Below are 21,160 nucleotides of genomic sequence, written 5' to 3'. Positions count from 1 at the left end.
ACTTCAGTGCGTTTTAGTACCTCCACTATCATCTTGATACCGTCTGCTGTAGACATAATCTGCATCGTTTGCTTTCTACTATTATATAATAGCTATGATCGGTATAACTTGCAATATGCTTTTACGGGTACAACCTGAGCAATTTGTCTCGTAACTGGGCATGGGATCAGACTCAGACCATTCAGTGGATCAGAATGTACGACATGACGTAATACACACACGCTGACATACATTCCTCACAAACGTGCTCTCTCTCTCTCTGTCTCTCTCTCTCTCTCTCTGCACCGCACACGCACACACACTGCGACTTGCAACACACACACACACACACACACACACACAAGTGCGCGCACGCACACACACACACACACACACACACACACACACACACACACACACACACACACATAGGGGGCATATAGCACACACACACTGCGCGCACTGCACATACACACTCACTCACTCGGGGCCTGCACGACATGTGTGTTTTGCACTTCGCTCAGTGTGTGTGTGTGCGTTTTGAATTCAGCGTGTGTATGTTATATTGTTCTTATCAATTTTACGTTCATTTCTTAAAGATATAATTGATATCTTTACCTGACGTTTAACAATGAAATTTACGTCATCACCTCCATTCTTTATCTGGTGATTAATACACTTAGTGTATGGTCAGCGACAGTATTCCGGTGCAAATAGAAGCAGGCGGGGCGGAACCAAAAGTAAATGTATTGTACAGCCGGATGAATGACAGGTTCAAGTCTCAAGGCCACACCAAAGACTGCAACGGTATTTCACCCAATCATCAATAAACAAACAACATATTTATTAAACACACACACACAGATACACAATCATACACACACACACTAAGACGTACACAGCACACACACACTGCGCACACTGCAACACACACAAACACACACACTCAAGGCCTGTTCGACATGCTATAGGTACGTGTGTGTGTGCGTTTTGACTTCAGTGTGTCTTTCTTATGGAATGTGTGTGCGTGTCAGTGTATTCGGGATGATCATATTCGTTCCTTTGTTAATGACATAGTCTATATAATTACATTAAGTTTAAGGTATAATTCTACGGCATCACCTTCATCATTCATTGAGCATGAGTGATTCGTACACAAGTCTATCATCAGCGACAGTATTCCCGTGTAAATAGGAAAGGGGCTGAGTCAAGCGGAGTTGTATTTTACCGCCAAATCAATGCATAAAAAGACGACGTTCAAGGCCAAATCAATAACGGCATTTGTATCTCACCCATTTATTAATGAATGAAAGATACATTTATCCAGCACACACACAGGTACACAACCACACACACACACAAGGGGGTATAAAGCACACACACTGCGCACACTAAAACGCGCACACACACACAGGATCACTCAGGGCCTGTCGGTCTTTTGTGTGTGCTGCGATTCGCTCAGTGTGTGTGTGCGTTATGACTTCAGTGTGTGTGTGTTCTTGTGTTTGTATGTTCTATGAATTATATTGTTCTTATGAATTTTGCGGTTCCTCGGTTGATACCATTACCATTACTGATATTATTACCTGAAGTTAATGAGTGTTACAAATGTACGTCATCACGAATATTCTGTGTGGGGTGATTCGTACACAGGTCTGTGATCAGTGAAAGTAGTCCGGTTGAATAGGATAGGGGCTGAACCTAGCGGAGTTGTATTTTACAATCAGATCAATGAAAAGATTACAAGTTCAAGGTAACATAAATAACGCCGATCGTATGTCACCCATTCATCAATAAATTCAAGATACATTTATCCAACAAACACACAGAAACGCAATCACACACACAGAAAGGTGGTATACAGCACACACACACTGCGTACTGCAACGCGCACACACAGAAACGCAATCACACACACACAGGGGGTATACAGCACACACACACTGCACGCATTGCAGCGCGCACACAGGATCACTCAGGGCCTGCCCTTCTTGTGTGTGTGCTGCATATTGCTCAGTGTGTGTGTGAGTTTTGACTCCAGTGTGTGTGTGTGCTTGTGTTTGTGTGTGCGATGGATTATACTGGTCTTATGAATTTTGCGTTCCTCTGGTAATACTATTACAGATATGATTACCTGAAGTTAATGAGTGTTACGTCATTACTTATAATCTGTGTGGGGTGACACAAGTCTACTACGGGTCAGCGAAGGTATCTTGGTTTAAATAGGAAAGTGGCTGAAGCTAGCGGAGCTGTTCTTTCTGGCCAAATAAATGAAGAGATGACAAGTTCAAGGTAACATAAATGACGGCAATCGTATCTCACCCATTCATCAATAAATGCAAGATACATTTATCCAACACACACACAGAAACGCAATCACACACACACATAAGGGGGTATACAGCACACACGTTTTGACTCCAGTGTGTGTGTGTGTGTGTGTGTGCTTGTGTTTGTGTGTGCTATGAATCATATTGTTCTTATGATTTTTGCGTGCCTCGGGTAATACTATTACGGAAATTATTACCTGAAGTTAATGAGTGTTACGTCATCACTATTATCCTGTGTGGGGTGATTCGTAAACAGGTCTGTGATCGGCGACGGCATCCTGGTTAAATAGCATAGGGACTGAATCTAGCGGAGCTGTATCTTAAGGTCAGATCAATGAAAAGATGACAAGGTCAATGTTAAATTAATGAGGCGATAATATCTCATAATGCATGATACAAAATTTTATCTATCCGACACACACACAGGTACACAATCACACACACACACACACAGGGGGTATACAGCACACACACATTGAGCACTGCAACGCACACACACACAGGATCACTCAGGGCCTGCCCTTCTTGTGTGTGTGCTGCATATTGCTCAGTGTGTGTGTGCGTTTTGACTCCAGTGTGTGTGTGTGCTTGTGTTTGTGTGTGCGATGGATTATACTGGTCTTATGAATTTTGCGTTCCTCGGTTAATATCATTGCTGATATCATTACCTGAAGTTAATGAGTGTTACGTCATTACTAACAATCTGTTTGGGATGACACAAGTCTACTACGGGTCAGCGACTGTATCTTGGTTTAAATAGGAAAGAGGAAAGTGGCTGAAGCTAGCGGAGCTGTTCTTTCGGGCCAAATCAATGAAAAAATGACAAGCCAAGGTAACACAAATGACGGCAATCGTATCTCACCCACTCATCAATAAATGCAAGATACATTTATCCAACACACACACAGAAACGCAATCACACACACACATAAGGGGGTATACAGCACACACACATTGAGCACTGCAACGCACACACACAGGATCACTCAGGGCCTGCCCTTCTTGTGTGTGTGCTGCATATTGCTCAGTGTTTGTGTGCGTTTTGACTCCAGTGTGTGTGTGTACTTGTGTTTGTGTGTGCTATGATATTACATGTATACTGTTCTTATGATTTTTGCGTTCCTCGGGTAATACCATTACTGATAAGATTACCTGAAATTAATGAGTGTTACGTCATCACTAATATCCTGTGTGGGGTGATTTGTACACAGGTCTGTGATCAGCGAAAGTATCCTGGTTAAATGGGATAGGGACTGAATCTAGCGGAGCCTTATTTTACGGTCAGATAAATGAAAAGATGACAAGTTCAATGTTAAATTAATGAGGCGATAATATCTCACCCATTAATGTACGATATAAACTTGTATCTATCCGACAGACACAAAGGTACACAATCACACGCACACACACACTGCAAGGGGGTATACAACACACACACTGCGCACTGCGACGCACACACACACAGGATCCCTCAGGGCCTGCCCGTCCTGTGTGTGTGCTGCAATTCGCTCAGTCTGTGTTTGCGTTTTGACTCCAGTGTGTGTGTGTGCTTGTGTTTGTGTGTGCGATGAATGTTCTTATGAATTTTGCGTTCCTCGGTTAATAACATTACTAGCTTAACGTCATCACTTATATGTTATGTGGGGTGATTCATACACAAGTCTACTATGGGTCATTGACAGTATCTTGGTTTAAATAGGAAAGTAGCTGATCCTAGCGGAGTTGTACTTTATGGCCAGATCAATGAAAAGATGACAAGTTCAAGGTAACATAAATAACAACGATCATATCTCACCCATTCATCAATGAATTCAAGATACATTTATCCGGCACACACAGAAACGCAATCACACACACAGAAAGGTGGTATACAGCACACACACACTGCGTACTGCAACGCACACACACAGGATCACTCAAGGGCCTGCCCTTCTTGTACGTGCGCTGCAATTCGCTCAGTGTGTGTGTGTGTGCGTTTTGACTCCTCTCTGTGTGTGTGTGTGTGTGCTTGCGTGTACAATGAATTGTATTGTTCTTATGAATTTTGCGTTCCTCGGTTAATAACATTACTGATATCCCTATCTGACGTTAATGAGTGTTACGTCATCACTCATATGTTATGTGGGATGATTCATACACAAGTCTCCTACGGGTCATCGACGGTATCTTGGTTAAGATAGGAATGGCTGATCCTAGCGGAGCTGTACTTGATGGCCAGATCCATGTAAAAATGACAAGTTCAAGGTAACATAAATAACAGCGATCGTTAATACTATTACTGATATTATTACCTGAAGTTTATGAGCGTTACATCATCACTGATATTTTGTGTGGCGGGTGATTCGTACACAGGTCTGTGATCAGCGAAAGTATCCTAGTTATATAGGATAGGGGATAAACCTAGCGGAGTTGTACTTTAAGACAAGATCAATGAAAAGATGACAAGTTCAAGGTTACATAATTAAATGCGATCACATCTCACCCATATATGCACGATATAAAACTTAATTCATCCTACACACACTGGTACACAATCACACACACACACATCGGGTATACAACACACACACACTGTGCGCACTGCAGCGCGCACACACACAGGATCATTTAGGGTCTAACCGTCTTTTGTGTGTCTTGCGATTTGCTCAGTGTGTCGGTATGCGTTTCTGACTCTACTCTGGTGTGTGCGCGTTTGCTTTTTTTTGTGCTATGAATTATATTGTTCTTATGATTTTTGCTGCGTCGGTTATTACTATGACTGATTTTATTACCTGAAGTTAATGAACGTTACGTAATCACTGATACTTTATGTGGCAGTTGATTCGTACACAGGTCTGTGATCAGCGAAAGTATCCTGGTTATATGGGATAGCGGATAAACCTAGCGGAGTTGTACTTTACGGCCAGATCAATGAAAAGATGACAAGTTCAAGGTTACATAATTAAATGCGATCACATCTCACCCATATATGCACGATATAAAACTTAATTCATCCTACACACACTGGTACACAATCACACACACACACAAGGGGGTATACAACACACACACACCGTGCGCACTGCAGCGCACACACACAGGATCATTCAGGGCCTGCCCTTCTTGTGTGTGTGCTGCATATTGCTCAGTGTGTGTGTGCGTTTTGACTCCAGTGTGTTTGCTTCTGTTTCTGTGTGCGATGAATTATATTGTTCTTATGAATTTTGCGTTCCTCAGTTAATACTATGACTGATATTATTACCTGAAGTTTAGGAGTCTTACATCATCACTGATATTTTGTGTGGGGTGATTCGTACACAGGTTTGTGATCAGCGAAAGTATCCTAGTTAAATATGTAGGATAGGGGATGAACCTAGCGGAGCTGTATTTCACGGCCAGATCAATGAAAAAATGACAAGTTCAAGGTTACAAAAATGATGGCGATCGTATAAATGCACGATATAAAACTTTATTTATCCTAAACGCACATAGGTGCACAATAACACACACACACAGGGTACACAACACACACACACTGCGCGCACTGCAACGCACACACACAGGATCGCTCAGGGCCTTACCGTCTTGTGTGTGTGCTGCGCTTCGCTTAGTGTGTGTGCGCGTTTTGACTCCAGTGTGTATGTGCTTTGCATTTTCGTATATGAGATGAATTCTATTGTTCTTGTCACTTTTTTGTTCCTCGGTTGATACCATTACTGATATTATTACCTGTAGTTTGTGACTGTTACGTCGTCACTAATACCTTGTGTGGGGTGATTCATACAGAAGTCTACCTCGGGTCAGCGACGGTATCTTAGTTGGCCAGATCAATGAAAAGATGACAAGTTCAAGGTTACATAAATGACGGCGATCGTATCTCACCCATAAATGCACGATATTAAACTTTATTTATCCAACACACACACAGGTACATAATCACACACACACACAAACACACACACACAGGGAGTATACAGCACACACACACTGCGGGCATTGCAACGCACACACACACACAGGATCACCTAGAGCCTTAACCGTCTTGTGTGTGTGCTGCACTTCGCTTTAGTGTGTTCGTGTGTTTTGACTCCAGTGTGTGTGTGTGCTTGTGAGTGCGATGAATTGTATTGTTCTTATGAATTTTGCGTTCCTCGGTTAATACCGTTACTGATATCATTACCTGAAGTTTGTGAGTGTTACGTCATATCTTTTGTGGGGTAATTTATATACGAATCTTTAGTAGTATAGATATCAAAGGGGCTGAACCTAGCGGAGCTGTACACGTAGTTTAAAGCCAGATGCATGACCAGGTCAAAAGTTCATCTATGCGTGTTTATCTATCCCAGAAATCTGATCGCACCAGATGTGACAGTTCACGATGATTGACCACCAATCTGATCTCCAAGGGACACAGAATGAACACTATACACAAAAGGTCTTTAGTATCTGCACGCGGCTCCCACATTCCAGTTGCCAGCTTTAACGCACCAGCAGATTTCACGCGAATTAAGGTTAAATTGAAAACAAACAAGAAAAACAACAACAGAAAAATGGTGGGAACCGTCCTGCACATGTTGATAAAAAGTTTGGCATATCATCAAAGTTTTGTCTGTCACTTTGAGGAGTAAAGTTTATGTGTAAGGCCATGTCATTAGGAGCCTATGATTTGAAATACATCTCAAGTATTATTTTCCACCGGCTATTTTCATCAAATCTCATCCCTGTAGCCTAATAGTATTAGTTCAAGGATGGGCGGGCGAGTTTGTGGGGATATATCAGAGCCCCGCCTCCCGAGGAGGTTGTTGGCGTCCCGAGGGCGTAGCCCGAGGATGCCAACAAGCTCCGTGGGAGGCGGGCTCTGATATATCCTCACAAACAAGCCCGTCAATCCTTGAACTGATTTAGAGCACAGCCATCTGTCCGAAGCAAAGCTAAGCATACATATTGGGAAATAGTTTGACATATACACTGAAACAAACACAATATGCCAATATGAATGTTTGGGTTTGTGAGTCTCTTTTTCTTAGAATAATCCCCAGTCCACATGTGGTTTTACTTCTGTGGTTCAGTTGAGGTGACAGGCGAGTACCAAGGAGTGACTATTATTTTCTCTCCCTTGAGGCAGAGGTGCTTGAACCAACCCTTGTTTGTGAGGATATATTAGAGCACAGCCATCTGTCCTTAGCCAATCAGGAGCGGGTATTTTGCTGTTTGAAATCCACATACACAGCCAAAGTTAGTTCGAGCACCTCTCTCCCTTGAGGCAGAGGTGCTTGAACAGAAAGTCTGGCTCTCCATTGGCTGAGACCAGATCCCAGTAATAGTTCAAGGATGGGCGGGCGAGTTTGTGGGGATATATCAGAGCCCCGCCTCCCGAGGAGGTTGTTGGCGTCCCGAGGGCGTAGCCCGAGGATGCCAACAAGCTCCGTGGGAGGCGGGCTCTGATATATCCTCACAAACAAGCCCGTCAATCCTTGAACTGTTTTAGAGCACAGCCATCTGTCCGAAGCAAAGCTAAGCATACATATTGGGAAATAGTTTGACATATACACTAAAACAAGCACAATATGCCTAGGAATGCTTGGGTCAGTGATTCTCTTTTTCTTAGAATAATCCCCACTCCACATATGTGGTTTTACTTCTGTGGTTCAGTTGATGTGACAGGCGAGTACCAAGGAGTGACCATTATTTCCTCTCCCTTGAGGCAGAGGTGCTTGAACCAACCTGGGATCTGGTCTCAGCCAATGGAGAGCCAGACTTTCTGTTCAAGCACCTCTGCCTCAAGGGAGAGAGGTGCAATAACTAACTTTGGCCATGTGTGTGGATTTCAAACAGCAAAATACCCGCTCCTGATTGGCTAAGGACAGATGGCTGTGCTCTAACAGCTGTTCAAAAAGTTAGAAAGACTCCTTCAAGTAACATAAACGTATCTTATGAAGTCATATCAATAGACCGAATAATGACATCTTCTTTTAAATTCATCTCTTTGAAAGTCAAGAAAAATGCAAACATGTCCTTTTTACCGTTAACACCATCCATAAGGGTATCATTGACATACGTATTTCAGAGAGGGTCTAGATATTAAAATATATAATGTGTTCGTGAACCTTTCCATCCTTTTCTCCCACTTGGGAAGCTGTAGAAAAAGAGGCCTATAGAGCTAGGGACCTTAACGGGTCTTTGGCTTACATCTAGTCTACATTGTTGACTGCCCGTGACTCCATCCACTGTGCAGTAAGCTTTAATGCTGTCAGGTATTTCTCCTCACAGATGTTATTGGTATCAACTGCATCCCCTTGCAAATCAAACTGTTCATCCAGAAAATCCTTCCGTGCCACCCACAGGCATCGCCCTTGGGTCCAGTAGATAAGCTTCCATGACAGAGTTATAAGCATTGTCAAATTCAATTCATCGCACACACAAACACAAACACAAGCACAAGCACACACACACACACACACACACACACGATAAAGTTTTATGTCGCGCATTTATGGCTCAGATACTATCGCCGTCATTTATCAACCTTGAACTTGTCAGCTTTTCATTGATCTGGCCGTAAAATACAGCTCCGCTAGGTTCAACCCCTATCCTATTCAACCAGGATACCTTCACTGATCACAAACCTGTGTATGAATCACCCCACAAAAGATATAATTGATGACGTAACACTCAAAACGTTAGGTGATAATATCAGTAATGGTATTAACCGAGGAACGCAAAATTCATAATAACAGTATGATTCATCGCAGACACAAACACACACACACACACACACACACACACACACACACTGGAGTCAAAACGCACACACACTGAGCGAATCGCAGCGCACACAGAGGAAGGGAAGGCCCTGAGTGATCCTGTGTGTGCGCTGCAGTACGCGCAGTGTGTGTGTACTTTATACCCTGTGTGTGTGTGTGTGTGTGTTTGTGTGTGTGTGTGTGTGTGTGTGTGACTGTGTACCTGTGTGTGTGTGTAGGATAAATACATCGTGCATTTTTTTAATGAATGGGTGAGATACGAACGCCATTATCTATGTAACCTTGAACTTGTAATCTTTTCATTGATCTTGTCTTAAAGTACAGCTCCGCTAGGTGGTTCAGTCCCTTTCCTATTCAAAGCAAGATACCGAAGCTGACCCGTAGTAAACTTGTGTATGAATCACCCCACACAAAACATTAGCGATAACGTAACACTCATTAACGTCAGATGATAATATCAGTAACGTTATTAACCGAGGAACACAAAATTCATAAGAACAATACAATTCATCGCACACATAAACACAAGCACACACAACCACACTGGAGTCAAAACGCACACACACACTGAGCGAATTGCAGCACACACACACACGAAGGTTAGGCCCTGAGCGATCCTGTGTGTGCGCGCTGCAGTGAGCACAGTGCGTGTGTGTGTGTGTGTGTGTGTTGTGTACCCCCTGTGTGTATGTGTGATTGTACCACCCGTGTGCGTTTAGAATAAATAAAGTTTTACATCGTGCATTAATGGGTGATATACGATCGCCATCATTTATGTTACCTTGAACATGTCATCTTGTCATTGATTTGGCCGTAAAGTGTGGCTCCGCTAGGTTGATCCCCTATCCTATATAACCAGACTACTTTCACTGATCACAGACCTGTGTACGAATCACCCCACACAGAATATCAGTGATGAAGTAACACTCATAAACGCAGTGTGTGTGTGCTGTATGACCCTGTGTGTGTGTGATTATATACCTGTGTGTGTGTTGGATAAATAAAGTTTTATATCGTGCATTTATGGGTGAGATACGATCGCCGTCATTTATGTAACCTTGAACTTGTATGATCTATTTATTGATCTGGCCATTAAAGACCGCTCCGCTAGGTTCAGCCCATCCAATTCAACCAGGCTACTTTCACTGATCACAAACCTGTGAACGAATCACTCATAAACTTCAGGTAATGATATTAGTCATTATATTAACCGAGGAACGCAAAATTCATCAGAACAGTATAATTCATTGCACACACAAACACAAGCACACACACACACTGGAGTCAAAACGCACACACACACTGAGCAATATGCAGCACACACACAAGAAGGGCAGGCCCTGAGTGATCCTGTGTGTGTGTGCGTTGCAGTGCTCAATGTGTGTGTGCTGTACACCCCCATGTGTGTGTGTGTGATTGCGTTTCTGTGTGTGTGTTGGATAAATGTATCTTGCATTTATCGATGAATGGGTGACATACGATTTCCGTCATTTAAGCTGCCTTGAACTTGTCATCTTTCCATTGATCTGATCGTAAAATACAGCTCCGCTAGATTCAGCTCATATCCCATTTAACCACGATACTTTCGCTGATCACAGACCTGTGTACAAATCTTCCAACACATTTGTAATAGATTATAGCTGATGGGAGTGGCCAAGATATCTGGATATAACAGCAGTCCCGCCCACCGAGGGGTTTCTAGTCTCCCCGAGGGCGAAGCCCGAGTGGAGACTAGAAACCCCAAGGTGGCGGGACTGCTGTTATATCCAGATATCGAGGCCAATACCATCAGCTATCTAATTTAGCCCATGGCATACTTCCCCGAAGCTTCCCTAGTCAGCAGCTCTACTAAATGTTACTTTATTTTGTCCTGAAAGTCCAGAAATCTCTCTTTTTGCTGGACATGCTGACAAACAAGTAACAGCTGCAAGGCAAGCACAGACAAGGTCTGTAAAACATATGGGGAGAGTCCCAAATCCCCGGGCAATTAGAAATCAGAGCAGGGATTGGTCAGAATAGGTCACATGGTTATATCACCCACAGTTTTTCTATATCACCCACAGTTTTTCTATAGCACCCACAGATATCACTCACACTTTTCTGATATCCCACACTATGTGGATATAACCACAGAAAATGGGGGCTTCCCATTGGCTGAGGGGAAGTAGCCATGGGCTAATATTACCTTAATTCGCTGAGAAGGTTATTCGTTTATGCTTGTCTTTGTGTCTGTTAGTGAACACGATAAGTCGAGACCGCCTGGATGGTTTGTTGTCGTAGTTGGTGTGTCGGTGGGTATGTGGGAAATCTCAAGATGATTAGATTTTGGGCGAAGTGCTTTGCATAATTAACGAGAAAAGTGTAAAAATGTGTTATATTGTATGAGTGTATACTAGCTGGGTGCCAGCTGGAACGTGTTACTGGTGTAGGGGAAGTGTTACTGGTGTAGTAAGGAGATATTCCCATTGGGCCAGGGGTTTGACTGTTCAAATTAGCTTGTCACGTAATAGTTAGATCCCGAGACCTGGGCTTCTAAGTGGATTTGGCACCGCCCACCTGAGGAGTTTGTTGGCTCCCGAGCTAGGGCAGAAGGTTATGCATAGGGTAGCGTTTGTATGTATAAGAAGACCAGCATAACTCAAGAATGCCTGGATGGGTTGTCTTGATATTTGGTATGTTGGTAGGTCTTGGTGAGACCTGAAAATGATTAGATTTTGGGCCCTCTAGCGGCTTGTTATAGTACTGCAGCGGAAATTCCTGTTTTGATATCTCATGTTTTGGATATGCTATGGAACCGACTTGAGTGGTAGATAGCTCTTTGGAAAGAGAGTAAAAGGTATCGGTTTGGACACCCTAGCGGCATTTTCTGGGACTGCAGGAGCAGGTTTTGCTTCAGACTGTGAAAGGGAATAACTCAAGAAGGGCTTGATGGATGGTCATGCTTTTTGCTAAATGGATAGCTTGAGTGATGATTTACATGAATTAATACTTATTATGCAAATCAGTATCTAATTTGCATAACTAATGATGAAAATTGATACATCCTCCAAATTCCATGATAGGACTCTCAAACATGTGACATGACTGAGGAAGAGAGAAATTAATATCAACTATGCAAATGAAGACCACTTTTGCATAATTAATGAGATATACTTTAACTCTATAACTTACGTGGTGCTTTGTTTGATTGGATGATAATGATGCAAATCAGATTTTAATTTACATGATAAATGAGGCAATTTAAAAACCCGCTGTGTTCCATGATATGACTATTAAATATGCGAATTTGTAACTGAGGAAGAAAGGAATGTTGATAGATAGAAAATATGCAAATGTTAGCTAATTTGTATAATTAATGTTAAACTACTATAATTCCATACTAGTTAATGACGGCAATTTCATTCTTGTGGCATTTGGAAGTAGTGTGAATGTGGACACTATTGAATCAAATTATGCTAATAAGGAGCTTATTTGCATAATTGATTATAAATGTTAGCATAACCTTCTTTGTTTCGCTCATAGTCATACTTTGGACAAATTATGTTATTTGGGTGAAGACGACCAACTGGTATGATTCATAATTGATGAGAAAAACTCCCAATACGTCAGTCATAAAGGTTAAAATCATTTGGCGAAGGTATGAGGTCGTAGAACTCTTGTTAGTAATGCCGTAACACTGATTAACTTCTGGTAATCATATCAGTAATGGTATTAACCGAGGAACGCAAAATTCATAAGAACAGTATAATTCATCGCACACACAAACACAAGCACACACACACACTGGAGTCAAAACGCACACAAACACTGAGCAATATGCAGCACACACACAAGAAGGGCAGGCCCTGAGTGATCCTGTGTGTGTGCGTTGCAGTGCTCAATGTGTGTGTGCTGTATACCCCCTTATGTGTGTGTGTGATTGCGTTTCTGTGTGTGTGTTGGATAAATGTATCTTGCATTTATTGATGAATGGGTGAGATACGATTGCCGTCATTTATGTTACCTTGAACTTGTGATCTTTTCATTGATATGGCCAGAAAGAACAGCTCTGCTAGCTTCAGCCACTTTCCTATTTAAACCAAGATACTTTCGCTGACCCGTAGTAGACTTGTGTCACCCCACTCAAATTATTAGTGTGACGTAACACCCATCAATTTCAGGTAATCATATCAGTAATGATATCAACCGAGGAACGCAAAATTCATAAGAACAGTATAATTCATCGCACACACAAACACAAGCACACACATACACTGGAGTCAAAACGCACACACACACTGAGCGATATGCAGCACACACACAGGAAGGGCAGGCCCTGAGTGATCCTGTGTGTGTGCGCGTTCCAGTGCGCAGTGTGTGTGTGCTTTATACCCCCTAGTGTGTGTGTGTGATTGCGTATGTGTGTGTGTGCTGGATAAATGTATCTTGCATTTATTGATAAATGGATGAGATATTATCGCCTCATTAATCTAACATTGAACTTGTCATCTTTTCATTTATCTGACCGTAAAATACAGCTCCGGTATATTTAGCCCATTTAACCAGGATCCTTTCGCTAATCACAGACTTGTGTACGAATCACCCCACACAGGATATTAGTGATGACGTAACACTCATTAACTTAAGTTTAAAAACAAATAGTAATGGTATCAACCGAGGAACACAAAATTCTTGAGAACAAACACAAGCACGCACACATACTAGAGTCAAAACGCACACACACTGAGCGAATTGCAGCACACACAGAAAGGACAGGCCCTGAGTGATTCTTTGTGTGTGCGCGCTGCAATGCGAGCAGTGTGTGTGCTGTATACCCCCTGTGTGTGTGTGTGTGTGTGTGTGTGTGTGTGTGATTGTGTTCCTGTGTGTGTGTTGGATAGATAAAATTTTGTATCGTGCATTAATGGGTGAGATATTATCGCCTCATCAATTTAACATTGACCTTGTCATCTTTTCAATGATCTGACCTTAAAATACAGCTCCGCTAGATTCAGCTCCTATGCTATTTTAAACCAGGATGCTTTCGCTGATCACAGACCTGTGTACGAATCACCCCCCACAGGATATTAGTGATGACGTAATACTCATTAACTTCAGGTAATGATATCAGTGATGGTATTACCAGAGGAACGCAAAAATCATAAGAACAATATAATTCATAGCACACACAAACACAAGCACACACACATACACACACTGGAGTCAAAACGCACACACACACACACTGAGCGATATGCAGCACACACACAAGAAGGGCAGGCCCTGAGTGATCCTGTGTGTGTGCGTTGCAGTACGCAGTGTGTGTGTGCTGTACACCCCCATGTGTGTGTGTGTGATTGCGTTTCTGTGTGTGTGCTGGATAAATGTATCTTGCATTTATTGATGAATGGGTGAGATACGATTGCCGTCATTTATGTTACCTTGAACTTGTCATCTCTTCATTCATTTGGCCAGAAAGAACAGCTCCGCTAGCTTCAGCCACTTTCCTATTTAAACCAAGATACCTTCGCTGACCCGTAGTAGACTTGTGTCACCCCACGCAGATTATTAGTGATGACGTAACACTCATTAACTTCAGGTAATCATATCAGTAATAGTATTACCAGAGGAACGCAAAATTCATAAGAACAGTATAATCCATCGCACACACAAACACAAGCACACACACACACTGGAGTCAAAACTCACACACACACTGAGCAATATGCAGCACACACACAAGAAGGGCAGGCCCTGAGTGATCCTGTGTGCGCGCTGCAATGCGTGCAGTGTGTGTGTGCTGTATACCCCCTGTGTGTGTGTGATTGCGTTTCTGTGTGTGCGCGTTGCAGTACGCAGTGTGTGTGTGCTGTATACCACCTTTCTGTGTGTGTGATTGCGTTTCTGTGTGTTTGTTGGATAAATGTATCTTGCATTTATTGATCAATTGGTGAGATACGATCGGCGTTATTTATGTTACCTTGAACTTGTAATCTTTTCATTGATCTGATTGTAAAATACAACTCCGCTAGGTTCAGCCCCTATCCTATTCAACCGGACTACTTTCACTGATCACAGACCTGTGTACGAATCACCCCACACAGAATATTCGTGATGACGTACATTTGTAACACTCATTAACTTCAGGTAATAATATCAGTAATGGTAATGGTATCAACCGAGGAACCGCAAAATTCATAAAAGCAATATAATTCATAGAACATACAAACACAAGAACACACACACACTGAAGTCATAACGCACACACACACTGAGCGAATCGCAGCACACACAAAAGACCGACAGGCCCTGAGTGATCCTGTGTGTGTGTGCGCGTTTTAGTGTGCGCAGTGTGTGTGCTTTATACCCCCTTGTGTGTGTGTGTGATTGTGTACCTGTGTGTGTGCTGGATAAATGTATCTTTCATTCATTAATAAATGGGTTAGATACGAATGCCGTTATTGATTTGGCCTTGAACGTCGTCTTTTTATGCATTGATTTGGCGGTAAAATACAACTCCGCTTGACTCAGCCCCTTTCCTATTTACACGGGAATACTGTCGCTGATGATAGACTTGTGTACGAATCACTCATGCTCATTGAATGATGAAGGTGATGCCGTAAAATTATACCTTAAACTTAATGTAATTATATAGACTATGTCATTAACAAAGGAACGAATATGATCATCCCGAATACACTGACACGCACACACATTCCATAAGAAAGACACACTGAAGTCAAAACGCACACACACACGTACCTATAGCATGTCGAACAGGCCTTGAGTGTGTGTGTTTGTGTGTGTTGCAGTGTGCGCAGTGTGTGTGTGCTGTGTACGTCTTAGTGTGTGTGTGTATGATTGTGTATCTGTGTGTGTGTGTTTAATAAATATGTTGTTTGTTTATTGATGATTGGGTGAAATACCGTTGCAGTCTTTGGTGTGGCCTTGAGACTTGAACCTGTCATTCATCCGGCTGTACAATACATTTACTTTTGGTTCCGCCCCGCCTGCTTCTATTTGCACCGGAATACTGTCGCTGACCATACACTAAGTGTATTAATCACCAGATAAAGAATGGAGGTGATGACGTAACGCGCACTTGTGTGTGTGTGTGTTTGTTTCAAGTCGCAGTGTGTGTTCGTGTGCGGTGCAGAGAGAGAGAGAGAGAGAGAGCACGTTTGTGAGGAATGTATGTCAGCGTGTGTGTATTACGTCATGTCGTACATTCTGATCCACTGAATGGTCTGAGTCTGATCCCATGCCCAGTTACGAGACAAATTGCTCAGGTTGTACCCGTAAAAGCATATTGCAAGTTATACCGATCATAGCTATTATATGATAGTAGAAAGCAAACGATGCAGATTATGTCTACAGCAGACGGTATCAAGATGATAGTGGAGGTACTAAAACGCACTGAAGTGAGATATAGATCCTCGTATTTACTGAGGTGTATGCATATGGTTAGTGCTTTGTGTATTTGTTTCAGCCTTAGTGTGCGTGTGTGCGCCTCGCGCTGCTGCACGTGTTTGTGTATCAATGTTTATGGAGCCAATATCCCCATTCATTTCTAATACACGTATATATCCCCATTCATACCTGATAACTACCTTTATTATGAACGTTGGTAATGTCACCATGTGGCGTGATTAGTTCAACGTTAAACAAGAATCGGTCAGTTTTGGGTGTGACAGACAGAAGTTGTACTTTGTGTGTGTGTGCGTTGTCTCTAGAGTTGTATGTGACATTGTGTCAGAGACAGACGTGACTGTATGTGTGCGTTGGAATCGGGAGTTGTGTGTGAGATAGAAGTTGAACTGTGTGTGCGTTGAAATCTAGAGATGTGTGTGTGAGACAGAAGTGGTGCTGTGTGTGTGCGTTGGAATCTAGAGTTGTATGTGCGAGACTGAGAGGTGACTGTGCGTGTGGAATCGGGAGTTGTGTGTGTGAGACAGATGAAGTGCTATGTGTGTGCGTTGAAATCTAGAGATGTGTGTGTGCCATCAGTGGCGATGTGTATGTGTTGCATGCTGTGCCCGTGTGTGTGTGTGATGACCACGAGTTGTGTGTGTGTATTTTTGCAACACTTGGCCCCCGATACCCCCCCCCCCCCCCCCCCCCCTCACTGGACCCGCGGCACGCTGGCTGCGTCCTAAACTGGATTTGTGTTACCCTCAACTTTATAATGGGAATATCATTCAAAACGTACCAGTATGACACAAAAGACAACAAAACACACAAGGCTTAAAAAGATTCGTTTTTTGTCGATGAAATTCGTTGAGTGTTTTGTCAATTCGATCGCGTGCCGCGGGTCCTGCTAGTGAGAGGGGGGCTTCATGGTTCACTGAGATACAAGAATTGCAAAGCTGTAAATGACAAGCAACTTAGCCAGACGCATTTTGCAAGTTATTCAAATAAGGGCTTAATTTGCGTAATTAAGGAGAAAATTGCTTTCCATACTGGGAATATCATATTTGTGACATGTTTGAATTAAAGGATAGAATTAACGTGCATTGATTATGTAAATGTGAAAGTCATTTAATCAAATCTTACAAAAACCTCTATATACTTTATATAGAGGTATGAGGTCGTCCAAATCTAGTTTTTAGATGTAATCACATTTCGTAAACTTTTCTGGTACCATCTCCAGCAGAAATCTAACTGTCAGTGTTATTGTAGACCCAGGCCAGTACCGCCGATAGTCGGTGCCGAGGAGGTGACGTCATCCTGCAATTTGAACTGTAACTGTCAGACCAAGTACGACCCGGTCTGTGCTCCAAGCGGAGTCGAGTATTTCTCTCCTTGCGTGGCTGGATGTACGGAAAAACTGCCTGGCGAGAGCAAGGTAAGTGACACATGCCTATATTGCAAATACGCGTCTCCTCTCTTTTGTTTCCTTAAGTTTCTCTCAGTCTCAGATTATTTCCTCTGCTCTGTCACTTCTCAATCGCTAGCGCTAGTCGCCACCAGACTAACTACGCTGACTATACAGAGAATATTTTTCCAGGTGAGTTTGGCCACCATGCGGTACGTAACATTTGCTTCCAAGGCAAGGGGGCAATAGTACCATTCTCTCGGACCGATTCTCATGGCCTATTTCATCCTATTTTTGTCAAAGTCTACTATCCGTATCCTCGTAGGAAGGCATGGTTGAGGGTACTCTACTGCCCTTCGTCTCATTTTCATCTATCTGCTTTCTTCCTGCCTCCTTCGCTACTGCCTGGGTTATAATCACAATCGTGTTCCTACTTGTTTCAGAGCTACGCCATGTGTAACTGTTTACCCACCAACCAGTCTATGGCAAACGTGAGCGCTGAGCTTGAGAACAAGGTCACGTCGGGTCACTGTCCCAACAACTGCGGGTTGCTGCCTCTGGTCATGTGTGCGCTGTTCTTCTACTCTGTCGGCATGGCATCCATGGGTCCCAGTATGCTGTTCTCGACTCTAAGGTGAGCAACATCTTTCTGATGCGTTTTCCGGGCTTGTTGCAATGTGCAGTGGAGGGTTCAAAAATAATGCTTAACATCCTAAAAAAAGCTTTGTTGTCTTGAAAGTATTAATGATATAATTTTTATGTTAGAAGGAACAGGTAAGTCTAAGCTTTGCCAGTTAGGTGAAAATTTGTTTAGTTCACCAGTTTTTTTTTGCGTAAGGATATATCTCAATGTAGCTTGCGGGTCACTAACGATATGTGAACTATTTTCCAGGTGTGTGAAGGAAAGTCAAAGGTCAATGGCTCTTGGGTTCCAGAGTCTCATTGGCAGGTTCTTGGGTAAGGATATTTCTGAAGTCTTTTGTACTAAATGAATCAACCTGAACGAATTGTCACAAGGATTAGCCCTTCACGTTCCTTTTGGGATCCCCAAATGATATATTATTTAGATGTTAAGCTTTTCCTTTATGTATTGTCAGTTGCATTGTGATAATGATGATGTATTGTGATGTATTGTATATTTGTTGAGGAGCTGGATCTGAAGAGAAACCAGGTTTCTGTTGCCGGCTCCTCACAGATTTTGAAATTGTGAAGCTGAATAAATAAAATATAGTTGATAAATTTTGCTTCTAGAGATTAGTCACCGTAATGAAGGGCCATTGCTATTGTGTGATGCCAACTCTGTGTGATTAGAAAAACCTCGGGAATCCCAGGGACGTTGAGGCCGTCTCCCTCTCTCTATCTGTCTTTTTCTCTGTCTCTCCCTCCCTCTCTCTTTCTGCCCGTGATTCCGTATATCCTTTCATCTTTCTCTTATGTCACGTTTCTTATTTTCCTAAGCCCTTATCGTTTGACCAGTTCTGTTCCACAAACACATTAAGCCATGCATGAAAGTGCGTTAATATGAATATCAAGAGCATAGGATATTTTCTTTTACACAAACAGTAGTGTCCCTCGCCCCCGCTTACTTTTCGATGCCTATCAGACATCTTCTTTAGAGCTGTTGACTGGAGTGCTGCTTCTCTGCCTCTTGCCGCTATATGTAGCCGATGTAGGTGGCGCTTTTGAGGCGATGACACAATCCCAAAAGTGGCTAAGTTTGTATATCCCTCGTCCCGGTTCATCACTGGGGTTGACTTTCTTATTCAATAAATGTAAGCAGGTAAAGGACATTACATATATACAGGTTGTGTGAAGGAAAACTCCAATATATTATAGTCTACTAACCTGATCAAATACACAGTTCCGGAATATCAAGAGTATTTTGAACGATTGACTTGCTGTTTCCAGGCGCGATACCTGGCCCTATCGTGTACGGGAGTCTGATAGACCGGGCATGTCTCCTGTGGAACGAGTCGTGTGGTCAGAGAGGAGCGTGCCTCATGTACGACAACACCAACCTCAGCACCTACTTCTTCACCGTGACCTTCATCCTGGCCTGCTGGATCTTCCTGTCGCTCTGCCTGGCTCTGTATTCCTGGAAACGCAGTGACATGAAGCTGAACGAAGAAAAGGATGCTAAGCTAGACGAAGACGCCAGGAAAAGGGTAAGCGGAATTTTGGAAATTGTGTCTTACCGTGAAACGACGGTGTAACCAAGGGCCTGACATCCTAGATGGTTCGAACGTGGAGTATATATGAGAGAATGTACAATCCTACCCTCAACATGACGGAGGCCTACGTGTCAAACTGTCACTCATAATGTCACAATGTTACAATATATGGCGATGAAACAATAATAAATATATTTGTTCAATTCAGTAATACATATTTACTACATTGTCTGATTGAAGGTTTAAGAGAAATCTTTATTGTCAAATCAAAAGTACAGCGACTTTTGTAACTAAAGGTCTTCTACAACTGTACATGCGAAGAAACAAGTGGATACAAATGAATTAACATACGTGTAACATATAAATATATTAACATGTTGTTTTACCATTACGGGTAACTATTTATATTGGTAGTGGCCAGTATTGTACTTTGTGACAAGATATATTGCTATGATACAATCTTACTCACTATTTATTGATAAAACGCATGTACTATATTGTCTAATCTAATGTTTAATGTCAACATAGTCCTTTATATCTTTCTCTAAAGGTAAATTATTGAAATATAGTAATAATCAATTGCGCCTAGATAGCTCAATTAATGAAATAATACATTCAATACACCCATAGCGCTATTTGCTAAGTATGTAATTGAATTAAGTGAAAGAAGATGGTTTTACAGTATCTTGTATGGCATTCTCAATAGAAATATTATCAATAGAACGTTTTCGTTGACGATAAACAGTTTTTGGCTTTGTTTATATTGATCAGTTTATGATGTCTGTTATTGCAATAGATAATGGCACATTTGTGTTCGTTATTTTTGTTCATGATTCGTATCTTCATAGCATTATAGTTAACCATCCACATATATATCTATTATGATAAGCTTATGGTATGAGTTATTTATTTTTGTGCCAAGAAGTAAATAGCATGACAGCAATATGAAAAATCATATGACTGTGACATATCTTTTTTGTCAAAGCCCACAACAAGACCCATTGTTTACACGTTACAGAGTGTACTGGCTTTTTTGTATTTGAAATGAATTTGAATGGCTAAATTCAATATCGTGAAACCGTCTGATTGTTTTTGATTTGCTAAAATTCACATCCTTGTAATGGAAGTCAACAGCTATGGTTA

The 21,160-nt window shown here is 42.1% G+C and overlaps 1 protein-coding gene across 1 annotated transcript in view; it reads left to right on the top strand.

Moving 5' to 3' along the window:
• The window catches only part of LOC136447214 (solute carrier organic anion transporter family member 4C1-like), a 28,113-nt gene extending 7,081 nt beyond the window's left edge, over window positions 1-21,032 (top strand). The window contains exons 10-13 of the mRNA XM_066445929.1: window positions 17,711-17,876; window positions 18,290-18,480; window positions 18,739-18,803; window positions 19,755-21,032. Coding sequence (XP_066302026.1) covers window positions 17,711-17,876; window positions 18,290-18,480; window positions 18,739-18,803; window positions 19,755-20,059 — 727 coding nt within the window. The 3' untranslated portion in view covers window positions 20,060-21,032. The remainder of the gene's footprint in view (window positions 1-17,710; window positions 17,877-18,289; window positions 18,481-18,738; window positions 18,804-19,754) is intronic.
• The last annotated feature ends 128 nt before the right edge of the window (window positions 21,033-21,160 follow it).

The sequence above is a fragment of the Branchiostoma lanceolatum genome, chromosome 13 (genome assembly GCF_035083965.1).
Source record: "Branchiostoma lanceolatum isolate klBraLanc5 chromosome 13, klBraLanc5.hap2, whole genome shotgun sequence".
In the NCBI taxonomy this organism is placed as follows: domain Eukaryota; kingdom Metazoa; phylum Chordata; class Leptocardii; order Amphioxiformes; family Branchiostomatidae; genus Branchiostoma; species Branchiostoma lanceolatum.
This window is presented reverse-complemented; position numbering and strand designations above follow the sequence as displayed.